General features: G+C 54.9%; 6 protein-coding genes across 6 annotated transcripts; 3 read left to right on the top strand and 3 right to left on the bottom strand.

Annotated features, from left to right (window-relative positions):
* Positions 1-2,038: 2,038 nt before the first annotated feature.
* On the top strand, positions 2,039-3,150 carry G647_09128 (uncharacterized protein; the record flags this gene model as incomplete). Its single annotated transcript, XM_008733433.1, has 3 exons — positions 2,039-2,181; positions 2,395-2,650; positions 2,776-3,150. The coding sequence occupies 3 exons, from the start codon at positions 2,039-2,041 to the stop codon at positions 3,148-3,150; spliced, it is 774 nt and encodes a 257-aa protein (XP_008731655.1).
* A 538-nt stretch (positions 3,151-3,688) lies between these two features.
* G647_09127 (uncharacterized protein) lies at positions 3,689-5,790 on the bottom strand (the record flags this gene model as incomplete). Its single annotated transcript, XM_008733432.1, has 3 exons — positions 3,689-3,726; positions 3,794-3,862; positions 3,936-5,790. The coding sequence occupies 3 exons, from the start codon at positions 5,788-5,790 to the stop codon at positions 3,689-3,691; spliced, it is 1,962 nt and encodes a 653-aa protein (XP_008731654.1).
* A 750-nt stretch (positions 5,791-6,540) lies between these two features.
* G647_09126 (uncharacterized protein) lies at positions 6,541-9,363 on the top strand (the record flags this gene model as incomplete). Its single annotated transcript, XM_008733431.1, has 1 exon — positions 6,541-9,363. One exon carries the CDS (start codon positions 6,541-6,543, stop codon positions 9,361-9,363), a length of 2,823 nt encoding a protein of 940 aa, XP_008731653.1.
* A 221-nt stretch (positions 9,364-9,584) lies between these two features.
* G647_09125 (uncharacterized protein) lies at positions 9,585-10,355 on the bottom strand (the record flags this gene model as incomplete). The annotated part of the gene is made up of 1 exon (XM_008733430.1): positions 9,585-10,355. One exon carries the CDS (start codon positions 10,353-10,355, stop codon positions 9,585-9,587), a length of 771 nt encoding a protein of 256 aa, XP_008731652.1.
* Positions 10,356-10,967: 612 nt separating this feature from the next.
* Positions 10,968-12,875, bottom strand: G647_09124 (mitochondrial Rho GTPase 1; the record flags this gene model as incomplete). Its single annotated transcript, XM_008733429.1, has 1 exon — positions 10,968-12,875. The coding sequence occupies one exon, from the start codon at positions 12,873-12,875 to the stop codon at positions 10,968-10,970; it is 1,908 nt and encodes a 635-aa protein (XP_008731651.1).
* A 655-nt stretch (positions 12,876-13,530) lies between these two features.
* G647_09123 (uncharacterized protein) lies at positions 13,531-14,855 on the top strand (the record flags this gene model as incomplete). Its single annotated transcript, XM_008733428.1, has 3 exons — positions 13,531-13,573; positions 13,624-13,727; positions 13,773-14,855. 3 exons carry the CDS (start codon positions 13,531-13,533, stop codon positions 14,853-14,855), a joined length of 1,230 nt encoding a protein of 409 aa, XP_008731650.1.
* Between the last annotated feature and the right edge of the window lie 146 nt (positions 14,856-15,001).

Here is a 15,001-nt window from a genome sequence, read left to right as displayed (position 1 = left end):
GAATGCATATCCGGTTGATCAATGCGCTCCTAAGCGAGGGCTCGAGTCTAATCACTCTCAGCTCGAGAATCGCGTGTCCGGCTTCGGATTTGAACGTCTGGCCCCAGAGAGCTATTTCAAATTCTTCCCAATCAGTCTCTCGACATCAACATAATAAGCTGTACTTTTAACATCATTACCTGAGGATGTTGGGGCACAGTGTTATCGAGGGTCACAGAAGAGGTTGGTGGGTCCCTTCGCGTCTTGGCCCGTCAGCCATTGTTTGCTTGTCTAAGCCTGAGAGACAGCCCTTGAGACCAGGTTCTAGGTAGAACCTCCCAGCGCCGTGTCAAAATGCTGCAGGTACCATGAGCAGGATGGAAGGCCGACACAAGCTTGCAAAGCTTTCCAAAGGCGAACTGACACTCTAACAACCCTGCATTCTTGAAGTCACACCCGATCGACCACATAATCTTTTTCCACCTCGCGCATATCAGCGATCCCCTGGGAAGCCAGATGCAACAGCGACAGCGTCAGCAACCACGCACAAAGATGTGGAAAGGATGGCAGGGCTGAGCGTGAAGGACTGCGCCGACCAGCGTATGGATACATCCAGCAGTTGCGTACCGGGCCGTGGGGAAACTCGACTTTTATGTGACGCTGCTCATGAAGTCTTGTGTATGTTGCCCGTCTGTTGCTGAGGCTGCACATGCGGTAATGCTATCTTATGGGACAGCCACCCTGGTAATCATCGTCCATACGAATAGCCTCCTCACCTTTGCGTCAACGCATCAATGCATGCGCGCTTGCCCCTCCAAAGCTTCTCGGCCCTTGCTTCCTCGCCCTGGCACTGACCGGCCGATGTTATTCCCTCATTTCTCGACAGGTTAGCCTTTCGTACACTCGCGAGGGCTGTGCTGGCGGTTTCACAGGCGTTCACGTGGAAGGGCTGCCGGACACCAAGCTTTCGACTTTGATTTCAACTGTTCTGACATTGTCAGGAAACCTCCTGCTAGACAGTCCCACCACTGCGAGGTTTCTGACTGGAGAAGAAAAAGAAGGCGTCAAGGTTACGATCGTCAAGGTTACGATCGTCAAGAATCACGGTCATCAATAAGAAGGGTGCACAGAGTCAGTTCCAACATCAGCCTGAGACTTCTCGATTGCAGAGCTTGGTTCGATAGTGTATGTCTTTGATCATGTCCACCTCAACGTTGAAGCACGAACCTTCGGATGTTATATGTAATCTCATGCAACGTGTCTTATTCGTCCTCGCCAGTCTTCTTAGCTACATCCATTGGTGCGAGGTTGATTACCAAGGAAACGACATCACGGTAGAGATCGGTGAAATCGGTCAAGCAGAGTGAGCAGATCCGTAAACTGCCTCAGGGCAACGAGCTGCCCGACATGGCTAGCCCAACAGCTGGAGTAACCCCACTAGTTTGCACCGGATTACATCATTTGGGTCCCATCGCAGGCTTATCTCCGGTTAAAGCCAGCGGGGCAACCAACGTAATCCAGCGATGAAAAATTCCGTATCGCGGTGCTTGAATCCGATGCCTATTCGGAACCTTCGAGCAAAGTTCCCATTTTCATGTCCATCCGTTCCGGGCGCTGGCCGGGTTGGTTGTGAACCTTGATGACACCTCTCTCCAGCTACGCCTACTCCATACTGCCGCGGCTAACCTGCGACCGGAGCCACTACCAACATGGGCCAATGTGCTTGGTGCCCCTCCTTCCTGTTGGATGCTTCCACCTCCATGGCAACCAGTCGCTGATTCGACATGCTGCATCTGACAATTGCCTACTGGGTACTGGGTGCGAAGTAGAGGACCATGGAATAGTAACCCAGGCCATTGCAGTCCTAGCCCATCCCATCCCATCCCATCCCACCTTCCCAGGCTGTAGCGTCTTGCGTGCTCGAAACGGCTGTATACGAAACGGCCGATATATAACCCGCCCTCCTACCAGGCCTTCTTCCGCAGTCTACCCCGCCAGCACGTATATTCTCTCATTCCCTTCCCTCACACAAGTGGCCCCCCGTAGCCCACGAGCAAAGATGACTTCTCACCCACCCGGCGCTTGCTGCTACAAGGGCGTCAAGCACGAGGGGACCCCCACCGGCGAGTTCTCCCAGCTCGGCGATTTTGAGATCTACACAAAGTACCCGGAAGACAAGAGCACGGAATATGGCATCCTCATGTACGTACCACGGGGTGTGACCTCCTTCATTCATGCTCACTTGCCCTGCCCTGCCCTGCCCTGCCCTGCCCTGCCCTGCCCTGCCCTGCCCTGCCCTGCTCTGCCCTGCCCTGCCCTGCCCTGCCCTGCCCTGCCCTGCCCTGCCCTGCCCTGCCCTGCCCTGCGGTTCAAGCCACTACCTACCTACTGACACACCCGTCCCCAAACGAGCAGTATCACGGACGTCATCGGCCACCGCTTCAACAACGCACAACTCATCGCCGACCAGTTCGCGGCCAATGGCTACTTCGTCATGATGCCCGATCTGTTCGACAAGGATCCCATCCCCCTGAACCGTCCCGGCGACTTCGACATCATGAAGTGGTTGAACGGAGAGTACCACCCCAGCAAGAAGGCTCACTTGCCCCCAGTGGTGGACCCTATCATTGATGCCTGCTTGATTGAGCTGCGGACAAAATACAACGTCAAGGTAAGAAAAAAACAAACAAACAGAAAGACACCGCAGAGACGGATGCACGAGTCCACTGTTCACGCAAACAAAACAAAACCGAAGAAAGCCAGGCGCTAATTGCTCTCTCGTCTACTGGGTACTAGAAACTCGGCGCCGTCGGCTACTGCTTCGGCGGCAAATACGTGGTCCGACACCTACGCCCCGAGAGCGGCAAAATCGACGTCGGCTACACGGCCCACCCTTCGTTCGTCGAGGCCGCCGAGCTCAGGGACATCAAGGGTCCCCTCGCCATCTCCGCCGCCGAGACCGACCACATCTTCCCGGCCGAGAAGCGCCACGAGACCGAGGTGATTCTCAAAGAGCTGGGCCTGCCGTATCAGATCAATCTGTATTCCGGTGTCGAGCACGGATTTGCCGTCCGAGGAGACTTGAACGATCGCGTCCAGACGTACGCCAAGGAGAACGCCTTTCTGCAGGCCGTGCAGTGGTTCGAGGAGCACTTGAGGGGTGGAAAGTAAGTGCAAAAACCAATGCGTGACGAGAAGTGAGGGTTGGTGGCGCCCAGCATTCGGGAAAGAGAGACGCAATGCATCAAAGCAGAGGAGTGCTGACGACGTCGGTTGGAGCAGAAGTGGGCAGGCAAGGCTGTGACTGGTCGAGCAACCGGAAATATATATCGAGAGGCTGTTACGCAAGCCTGAAGAAAGAATAGAACAGTCCTTCACCCTCGGCCGTGCTGCAACACATAGCCAAGCCGGCAAAATGAATAAATAAACATGGACACTCACACGCGCAAGCTGCATGGTGATCATCGCAAGATTTAGATCGAACTTCTTTTTTCATTCGCAAAGTAAAAATATCGTCCACGACGGCCATATGATCCCTGACGGGGCCTGGATTTTCATGTCTGCATGCTCATGCCTCGCTTCATCAGATGACTCTCTTATCCTGGGTGTCATGAATACACGGTCGACACAAGAGGCAGGATCGTAACCGGCATTTCTCCCCATACTGGGACCTGGGGGAGATTCGTGGCGGACGTCAGGAAGCGTCCCTCTAAGCCCCCATCTTCTCGGCCGTTCTCATGAGGGCACCTGGATCTTTTGTTAGCCGCCGACTGAACTGATTCAAAACATACCCGCTTTGAGGATGTCAACTTACCGACAAACGTTGTGACCAACCTCGCCCGTCCCTGTACGATATCATCTGGAAGGAGATAGATCGTCGAGCCTGTCCATGTCGGGTCAGCATACGACTCCTTCCACACGATCGTGCCATCTCGCTACGGAATACTAATACGTACCAAGCTTTCTGGCAATGCTGATACTCAGCTTCGCGTTCGCATACGCATCATCGACCGTCTTGCCGGGCGTCACAAGTTCATAGTCGACATAATTGGCTTTCATGCCGTTCAGGACGTCTAGGAGGAAAATACCGCTTGTGATGGCAGGATCCTTGAACGACCTCACTGACGATGATTTGCCGCCTTTGCGAGACATGTCGTTCGCCCACTTGATCATGTCTGAATCCGACAGTTCGCGTTTGCCCATTCGCTGAGCGAGTCCTGAGAGCGTACTGACAATGTCCCGGCGCATGAGTTGCCAGACGAGCCCGAGGGTAAGTGTTCGTTGACCGTCGGTAATATCTGCGCCTTGGATACCGACGAGGGAGAAGCGGTTCTGCTTGCCCAGTTCTACAGCGTAGTTCGTGTTCTCCACCGCCTTGAAGCGGGACATTTCTCCACCATGTGCAGGGGCTTTGTTAACATGCCGGAAATTAACACTCCCCGGAATAACCTTGTCGTACGCTTGCAAGAGAATCGTGCCATCGCGGAGGTCGTCAAAGAATGAATTCACAGGAGGCTGGACGTCCAGACTGTTCAGCCAGAGAGTGAACACACGGGCTTCGCGCTCGCCTTCGGCATCGAAGTCTTCGATCTCGGGTTTCTCGCCTTCCTCCAGCGGGTCGAGACCTGGGTGGGTGTTGAATAGGTTGGCGACGAAGGCCAGGTTGAGTTTGGGGTTTCCTGCTACAAGTGCAGTTGGAGTCAGGAATTTTCGGCAGTCGATTCTCTCTGCATTTTGGAGGACTTCTTCGGCCCGCTGAAGGAGGTCTCGTGTCTGCAGCGGAGCGCGGGAGCAGATGTCGGGTTTTAGCTGATTCAGGAGAACGGTGTAGTTCTCGCCATCCTTGACGTCGCCGGAGAAATTATTCACTCGCCTCCCCCAACCAGCATTCTTGAGGTGGTAGTTGAACCAGCGCAGTAAGATCTGCTCGGGTGGCAGACGGAGGAATTGGTCGAGTGTTTCGTCGTCTTCCAGCAGCCGGTAGAGCTCCGGGTGCAGCTTGATGTCGATCTTGCCCAACAGACCTCGTCTGATAATTTGCCAGATCAGACCCAGGATCAAGTGTTCTCGGACCTCAATGATATCACCAGCGCCAACATTGACCACGGAACAGCCGATACCCTTGGCGGATTCGATCACGATATTGTTGTTCTCCGTCATGTGGAATGCGTTAAGAGTCTTGATTTTCTTGCCTGGCTTGTTCAACACACGCTCATCAATGGTATCCGGCACGCTGTCATTGATCAGTTTCGACAGCACCAACCCATCCTTGCAATGGTCAAACATCTCAAAGGTATCAGTGGGGAACGGCAACAAATGGCCAATGTCGGGATCGCCGGCAAGGACGGCGTTGATGTGGGTGGTGAAGGCAGTCCGTTCTTCTTCGTTTATCGTGTGGGTGACATTGGCCGAGGAGCCCTGGACTTGAATCTTCCCTCCGCCGCCGAGACTGGGCTTTGAAGCATGTCCTGGAGACGCAGGCAGCCCATTGCCTCCAACGTTGGCTGGTCTCTGTTGAGGGCCAACGGATATGCGTCTCTGGGCCGGAGAAGACTGGCGCACCTTGGCGATCAGGTCGACATAGTCTTCGAGTTCGACTCTTCTTGAGCTGTCCAATTCGACCTCCTTCAGCGCCTGCCTGACCACGTCGTAAGACTCTCTCTCGGACTGTTGGGTGGCCTTAATGACGGTCGCCTCGTCCAGGTAGCCTTTGTCGTCCACATCAAGTTTGCGGAACGCATCCTGTAGCTGAAAGATTTCATTCTGCTGGAATTGAGGATACTTGCGCTGGAGCTTGAGGATGGCTGCCATGGTGACCGAGAACGAGGGGGCGAGAGGGGCAGTCGCGCCCAACGGGAGGGAGGGATATGAGGGGTGGTAAGAGAGTCGGAAGCGTGGGAAAAATGCGATCGATAGGTACGAGTGACTGAGAAGGGATGTGCAGAAGAAGATATGGGGCCGCTCTTAATGGTGGTGCCTGGTTAGGCGTCGCAGTTAATCGTCAGGCTCTTCTCAGCTGGCAAGTCACAGTAAGCGGGATCACGAAGCACGCAGGTTGCAGAATGCAGGATGCGGGCAGCCGCAGACGCCAAATGACGCACTGCGGCGCAGCAATTCGGGCGACTTGGCCGGCGAAGGCGCAGGCGCAGGCGACGCCGGGACAGGCTAGGTGGTTATGTAATAGGCCACCCAAGGCTCAGGACACTAGTCGGCAAGGCTGCCACCCAAACCATTCACGACCATTCCATTCCCGTCGGTTGCATCATTGGCACCTTCATTCTCCCCGTTTCTTGTGATCTGGCCTCGACCATCAACATTCTTCCATTTTCTTCTACCACAGTATATCCTTATCTTAGCTGCCCGTAGCGGAGACCTGCCGACTCAGAAATCGCACAATCCGCAACTGTACTGTCAATCAACCGAGCTTCAACCTCGCGGGAGTATTCCAAAGTCCCTCTCCAAGACCGTGCAGCCTCGTGCTCGTATCCTGCTTAAGGCTACCAATTACATGCTACCATATTGGATCGATTCCCGGCCCTGATACGGGCTGTCCGGAGGGGCATGGCGGAGGCAGCCAACAAATCCTCTCTGGCGAGCACGATTTTCCCCTGGAGTAGAAGCAGCACACCTCCGCCCAAGTCACCTCTCCAGAAGCCCAAGGACAAATCTCCAGCTCTCAAGCAGTCTAGTGGGCTCGACCACACCATTAATCTGGGACCTCGCAATCTGCCGAAATACCCCAAGGACTGTCCTCCTCTAAAAGCTCGGTGGCATTATGCCGTTGACGTGCCAAAGCGGAAGCCATTTGCACCGGAGCCATCAGCCGAAGACAAGTCCAAACCACCGCCAGTCCCGAAAAGGTTGGTTGCTTTCTCAGCCACGGATTCGATCAACATCGAAAAGGCGTATCAGACTCTTGTGCAGAAGAGTCAAAGCAGAGGCGGAAGCGCTGAGCCGGCGACGAGTACCAAGGTACCAGTGAACGAGGATTACCTGTACGACGTCGACATTGAGAAACGGGAGCTGCTGCCCGCGTATTGGCTTGGCCCGGTGTACGAAGTACGAAGAGGTACTTGGTTCTACGCAGAAAATCCCCTAAGACCATGCGACGAGAATCTAGCCCACCAGCTTGAGGAAGGCTACTTGAAACTGAGTCCTTGGAGGCGAATCAACCTGCAATCCCCGCGTGCAGCTTCACAACCTAGAGCGCGACCGAAATCCGAAATTATAGAGAGCTCGTCAGCTCGGTCCTCGGCCCAGGCGCCCCCGTCGCAGGACGATATCCAAACTACCAGCCCCAACACGTATCGACTCTTTGGGACCCATATGAACACGACAGTGACATACCAAGACGATACAGTCGCATATCTGACCACCGACGACTTTCTCTCTCGAGTGAGCAGCACAGTTTACGGAAGATTTGTCGGCTATGGGGGCACTAAAGTTGTTCGCGGCTGGGTAGAGAGATTGGGCGACCCCCCGAAAGCCGAGCAGAAAGACGGCGAATCTGCCGCCACGAAGGACAAACGCAAGTCCGCCAAAGTGCCCTCGGAAGCCGAAGCCGACCCTGGCCAGGACAAGCTCCAAGCAAAGAAGAAGGACGATACGGAGAGACCACGACGTACGGCACTTGAGCGACAAATCTCCTCCCTGGCTGGTCTCCCTAAAGCTGACGAATTCAACGAAATTGGCGAGGAGGAAGAGGCCCGAGAGCAAGAAGAACGTGAGATGGAAGACGCCCGAGAGAAAGACGGAGAAGACCAGGCAAGACAGATTGATCACTTAGTTCTTGTGACCCATGGGATTGGCCAGCGGCTAGGTTTGCGTCTTGACAGCATCAACTTCATTCATGATGTCAATATGCTCCGCAAGACGATGAAGGCCGTGTATGAGTCGGCTCCTGACCTACAGGCTTTAAGTGGTGACCCAAAGAACTGCAGAGTACAGGTGCTCCCCATCTGCTGGCGACACAGACTAGATTTCCCGAAGCAAAGTCTCAAGCAGAACCGTCAGGAATTTGACATTGGCGATGCTGACACTCTCTTCGAAGATCAATACCCCTCGCTGCAGGATATCACGGTGGAAGGCGTCCCGGCGGTGCGGAACCTGATCACTGATCTGGCGTTGGACGTGCTCCTCTACCAAAGTGCTTACAGAGAGCACATTGCTTCGATCGTGCAGCAAGAATCAAATCGAGTCTACCAGCTGTTCAAACAACGAACAGGCTTCTCGGGGAAGGTGAGCTTCTGTGGCCACTCGCTGGGTAGCGCCATTTGCTTCGATATCCTTTGCAGACAGGAAGACGAACTGAAAACGCGTCCGAGACGAGTGTCGAGCAAGACATCGCGCGAGCTCGGCATCGAGACAAAAGACCTCAAACTCGACTTTGACGTTGAGAACTTCTTCGCTCTTGGCTCGCCCGTCGGCCTCTTTCAGATGCTCAAGGGCAGAACGATCGCTGCCCGACCGTCTCACGGAGCCAGCGCTTTCGGGGCCACGGTAGTACCTACATCACCGTTTGATCCAGATCCAATGAAGAACGACCCATTCGATAATCCCTCTTTGAAGCTTAATGCCGCCTACAGTCCGACAGATCTCATACCAATCACGACTTCCTCGCCGAAATGCAGCGAACTGTTCAACATCTTCCACCCTACTGATCCTATAGCCTACCGCCTGGAGCCGCTCATCTCGCCCGCCATGGCACAGCTCAAGTCTCAGCCGATCCCATACACCAAGAAGAATCTCTTTGCTGCCCCAGGTATCTCCAATATCTCGGAGCGAGTAGGTCAGCAGATTATGTCGAGCTGGTACAACCTCACCTCTGGTGTTGCGTCTACCCTGATCAACAGAAGCCTGGGCATCACTGGTGAAGAGCAGGCTTTGGCACAGGACAAGGCCAAAATCGGAGACGCAGCCAAACAGGGAACTCAACCCACAGTCGACACGAACTTGCCTGTTGCGGACGAAAAAAGACAGCAAGAACTGGCCGACGCGGCTAAAATGTCCCCATCGACGGAACAAGCACCTACGCTGATTGATTCTGAGCTTGAGACCCTGTATTCTGGATTTCAAAAACGTCAAGCTGCCACCGAAGGTCCCGATGCCGAAGCTCAAGCTCGTAGCTCGACCGAGTACAGACAGTCCCAGGAACGAGCACGCAGACTCCGGCGCGAAGAGGCCAAAGTCCGTGCGCTCAACAGCAATGGCAGAGTCGACTACCACATCCAAGAGGGCATGTTCGATGTGTCTCTGCTAGCCAGTATTGCGAGTCACTTGAGCTATTGGGCGGATGAAGATGTCAATCACTTCATGATGGGGCAAATGCTCAGGAACAGGGACAAATCGCAGCGAAATCCTCGAGGAGCGGATGAGGCATGGTGACGAAGGGAAGCAGGAAAGAGGACGACAATTTATGAATCAAACCGTGCTCTTGGTGGAGTTGGACTCGGTAGCATCATTTTTCATAGTAGTGATATCCCCTATACACCATAGCTGTACCTTTGAACCCTCTCAGGAGTCGATCACTCGACGCAAACTCTCGTTTCATTGCCACGTACTCCTGTGCTGCCCGAGCCACCGCCTTCTACCATGATCACATTCCCTCAGGTTAACCTCATGGCGTTCACCACCTCGTCCAAGCGTTCCCGCTCGTCCCGCCTCACCAACCATTTCAACTCCTCCCTCGCGTCCGCGTCGAGACTCTCGACGAACTGCTCGGCCGTCAAGAAATCATGGTCAGCATACTCAAACCCAGGCACGACCGTCTCACTGATCAGACAGCCCTTTTCGCTTTCACCCGCCGTCCCGTCGCCATTCTCATTTTCGTTTTCATCAGGCAGCAGAAACGAGGCCTTGAACTTGTCCCCCTCCACGATCCACTGCAACCTCTCGCCGCGCGCGAGATCCTTGCCCACGACGAACGTCTCGACCTCGACTTTGACTTTCCCGGGGACAGCTGCTTCTCCAGACGGAGAGGAGGAGGAGGGGGCAGCAGACGCCCGATCGACATGATGCAAGACGACATACCGCCCTCGGCCCCAGTGCAAGGTATGCACGGTGCGGGCGCGGTTCCTGTGGAAGTAGCCGACGGGACTGCGCGGCGTGACGAGGTAATAGATCGTCGTGGACGCGTTGCGGGTATCCTCCGGGGCGGGATCCTGGGCTGTGGCGTTAGGTACCTGCGCGCGGGACTTGAACGGGTTTGGCACGCGGAGCGGGTCGCGGTCTGTTTCGACAAAGTGGCCGCCTTCGATGTGGTCTTGGAGGTTTAGCGTCGTGATCGTCGACATGATGGCGGGTGTGTGTGGTCGGGGCGGAGATGAGAGGAGCGACGAGACGTATTCTGTGTCGGTTGGGGGGATGATGGCTCGCATGTTGGCCGGGGTGTGTGGTTTCTGCCTGCCTATGGTTCGGGATTGGGGGAAATGGACGTAGAGTTTGGATACGACTGTGCTTGCGAGAGTGTGTGTACTGGTACCTCAGGGCGCGTGTGGTGCTGGCTCAACTATATCCGAGGACGTGGTGGGCGGAGTGGATGATAATCATCGGCTCGCCCTTTCTGTCGCTGCCGAGCACTGTGCAGTGGGCAAGGCTCAATAAGCGGATGGAGAGTCCCTATGTTGTTTTATCGAACTGGGAGAGAAAGCGAGAGACTCTTATTTCGTGCTCGTCTATCTCTCCATCGGATATTCTCCTAGATGTGGTGAGGTTGCGCTATGGGAGTCTTATGGCTTATCTAAGCTTCGTATCAAGGATGAAATGATGCGTGGCAGTAGGCCTGACGGATCCACTATAACAGAACAGGTACATGTCGGTAACGTATGGAGATGTCCGAGAGACGTCAGCGCTGAAAAGGGGTATCACTTCGCTAGTAAACAGACTCGCTGTGAGGTCGATGCTGTTGAAGACCCGCTATCACCACTTCGTCGTTCGATGATACTATGCCCCCTCAGCGAGAGAATGGGCCTTCAAAGCATGCTCGCACTTCATCCACCCGCACTGGCCGACCGCCGCCACACGACCACTGCTGCGGCAGCGGCACAAACGACCACGCCGAGCGCCAGCCCGTATCTCATTAGCTGGCCGCTGTCCTCGTCTTCAAGAGGGCGTGGATATGCGGTGGCTGGCTCAAGACCGGCTTCAGCAATGGTGACGAACAGATCTTGGATCGAAGGCCATGTGACACTGGTAGAAATGGGAGGACCCTGGGGCATCCGCTGGATCGTAGCAATGTACTCGTCCGGTTGATACTCGGCTCGTTGCGTGGTCCGATCTAGATCTGCTTTGAGAGCAACGTAGACTGAGGGCAGATCTTCCAGGTGAGGGTAAGCCTTGCGAATGTTGGGGATGTATGCGAATGAGTCGGGGTCTGCCGAGTCATAGGTGTAGACAATAACGTCGCATTGGTCGAGCAGTTTGCTCTTGTTGTCCAGCACAGCGGCCTCGGATTCTCCCAGTTCCTTCAAAATGAGGTAGCATTGCCGTCCTCCAGGGAGCTCGACCGTATTCACCGCTACTCGGGGCTGAATTGTGGGATGGTACAGGTTGCTGAATGGCCGACCTATCAGTGTGTCTAGCAAGGCCGATTTGCCCGACTGAGGCGCACCCAGAACATGAGCAAGTAGAACGTTGCGGCCAACTCGGCCTGGTTTTCTTCTTCGCTTTCGTGGTTTCGTCAGTTTCAGCGCTGCCGTCGTGCTGGTATTGGAGCGATCCGGGGACTCGAAGCCAAGGTAGGCTAGATACTCCAGTGTCGTCTTCGGTGACATGAAGGTGGTCATGGACCATTGCGCAAGCCAGCCCTGCAGCGTGACGTGACCGGCATCATTTCGGACAGTGCAAGAAGGGAAATTGTTGTCAACCCACGATTGGGGGATGCCAGGAGTAGGAGCGAAGAGCGACGCCAATTCCTCGTCCTTCAGACCACCGTCGTTGTCGCGATCGGAAGTGAGGAACAGATCGACCAGGAAGCGATAGCCCACTGGAGACAATTCTGCAGAGGCATATTCCGGCACGTCGAACTTGGGATGGAGAAATGACTCCTGGAGAGACAGACTGTCGGTGTACTGAAAGGTGCGCAGAATGACCCAGATGGTTTCGTGGCGGCCTTTCTCGGCATACAACTTGTTGAGCAGCAGAAAGCCTTGAGAGCTGATGCCCTTGGCCGAAGCGGCAGAAGGGATGTGGCTATCGATGGTTTCCTTGATGTGTTGCAGATCCTCGTCGCTCAAGCCCTTGTCAAAACATTTGAGCTGGAAATCTTCCATCTCCCTGTCATTGAGGAGCCCGTCTTTATCCTTGTCACAGAGATAGAAGATGCGAAGCAATGCGGCCACGGCAGCAGGCTTGAGCTGGGACTCTTTCGCGTCAAACAAGGGAGCAATGGGGTGTGTGACTGCTTTCTGGCAGAGGAAAAAGGCTTCATTGACATTGAAGTGATCACGAGCACTAGTCCGTATACACGAGTCAATCTCTTTGAACTCTGACATGACCGGCAGCATTTCCTCCTCGACAATCTGCGCGGGAGTAGAGGTTGTGACGAGGTCGGACTTGGTCGCACACAGAATCACCGGGAGGTTGACGCCCAAGGATCGAAAGTAGGGCAGCCAGAACAGGGCAACCCGTTCATAGCTGTAGTGGTCTGAGTAGACGAGCAGGATGACATTCGACTTCCTCAGCTCTCTGGCTAGAGTCGCGCGGTCTTGCGGGAGGGCGGACGTGTCAACAATGGTGGTGGTGACATTCTCGGGGGTTCCCAATGTCGGAGGAATGGTGATTTGAGGCAAGACAGCTTGGATCCTGTTGCTGACGAAGGTGTCCTTAACAAGAGAAGTGATAAGGCTGGACTTACCACATCCCTCGTCGCCTACGACGCAGATTCTCACCGTCGCCATTGCAACAGAGCTAGCTGGCCCAGGCAGGGAGGGTCATTATCTTCCGGGCGCAGTCTCGGCCACTGTTGGAGGGCCGGCTGGGCCGCGTAGAAGAGAGGGCAATACTGCCTGTTCAGAGCTGTTGTTGCGGACGCGAAGTCTTGTTGCGACGGCAAAATGCTGCGTGATCATGGCACCGTCTCGTTGCGTCGGTCTTCGCCCTTTGCCTGCGCCTCACAGCAACGACACGCCAAGACCATGACGACGCAGTGCAGCGTGTCCCGCCTAATGCAATTCTCTCTAGCGAAGAGAATCTTCCATGCTGCAGCTGCAGCTTGTGAATTGTGCTCCAGCGGGCTGCTGCCTGTGTATATTATCCTTATCATTTCACCCTCGCTGTGCGTGGAGCAAAGTCTATTGCAGGTGACCTTGATATCTCAAAATCTGTTGCTGGCCTGGTACTTGTACTGTGCTACCGCAACGGCTCCCCACACTCGTCACTCGGGAGCCTCAACGCTCAGCCCGCCGGCTTCCGTTACCGTCACTCTCACCCTCACCTTCGCTCAATCTCGACCTCGCTGCTTATACGCTGCCCACGAGCTCTGATCTGGGCCTGACCACGCGACCAATTGAACGAGAAGTCGACGTCCTCCGAGAACCTCTTTAACCCCTCATTATGCCTTTCGGTATCAATAACCCGCTACCCTCCTCCATGCGGAGTAAGTTCGGCGGCGATGATTCTCTGTTGCTTTGGACTCACAATTTGCAGGCGAGTGTAAGAAAGCGGGCAAGATTCTGGCATCATTCGTCGACCCCAGACAAAGCTTCGGCCCAGATAAAGTGATCCCTCCATCGATCCTTGCAAATGCAAAGGTATGATCTTTCCATGCTTGCTGACCTGCGGCTGACATGTTGTAGGGTCTAGCAGTCTTGACGGTCTTCAAAGCCGGCTTCCTCGGTTCTGGTCGACTGGGTTCCGGCGTCGTCGTCGCACGGCTTGCGGATGGCTCGTGGTCGGCCCCATCGGCCATTGCAACTGCAGGAGGGGGGTTTGGTGGTCAAATAGGCTTCGAACTGACCGACTTCGTCTTCATCCTTAATGACTATAATGCCGTCAGATCCTTCTCCCAAGCCGCCTCCGTCACCCTCGGTGGGAACGTCTCCATTGCCGCCGGCCCGGTTGGTCGGAATGCAGAGGCTGCCGGCGCAGCCAGCTTAAAAGGCGTCGCGGGTGTCTTCTCGTACAGCAAAACAAAAGGGCTGTTCGCAGGTGTCAGTCTGGAGGGCAGTGTCCTGATTGAGAGACGAGACGCGAACGAGAAACTCTACAATGGTCGAGTCACCGCGAGACAACTCTTGGAGGGTGCTGTCAGACCTCCTCCCGCGGCCGACCCGTTGATGAGGGTTCTAAACACCCGAGTATTCTCGGGTGCGGCCTTTGCCGACAATATGTACAACGACATGCCGATATACGATGATCAACATGATGATGTTGTTTGGGAGGGAAGAACCGGCGAGGCTTATGGTGCCAATGTGCGCAACAACCGCTCTTCGACCGTGACCTCGGCGGACGACAACTACGTCTACCGCGATAACCCAAGTCAGGCTCGACGAGCCAATACGTGGGCTGACGATGTTTACGACCGTGCGCCCGCTGGCCGTACCAACAGCGGCAACACCAGCAACAGCAACTTCGACACCTTCTCCAGCCGCAGTCGATCAAGCACCCTGCAAAATGACCACAGCTATTCCGACAACAGGCCCAATAGACCGACGGCTCCGAAACCAATCTTCAAGCAGAAGACGGGCATGTTACGTTCAGACCAAGCCGTTGCTTTGTTCACCTTCGACCCCGATCAAGAGGGAGACCTCGGTTTTAAGAAAGGAGATGTCATAACCATCACGAAACGGACTGAGAGCAAGTCGGACTGGTGGACTGGCCGCACAGAAGATGGTCGTACTGGAGTCTTCCCCTCCAACTATGTCGAAACGGCTTCATGAGCCAAGACGATATGATCTGTTTTTGCATGTGGCACGGGTATACCCTTCGGTTTTTGCTTTGCCTGGTCCATTTAGCGTCGGAGTCTACAACGAAGTTTCCTCCAGCATCTCGGACTGGGAATTGGCGTATCTTTGGACGAGCTTCT

This window comes from Cladophialophora carrionii, assembly GCF_000365165.1.
Source record: "Cladophialophora carrionii CBS 160.54 unplaced genomic scaffold supercont1.9, whole genome shotgun sequence".
Classification (NCBI taxonomy): Eukaryota; Fungi; Ascomycota; class Eurotiomycetes; order Chaetothyriales; family Herpotrichiellaceae; genus Cladophialophora; species Cladophialophora carrionii.
Note: the sequence above shows the minus strand (reverse complement) of the source record. Positions and strands in the feature narration are given on the sequence as shown.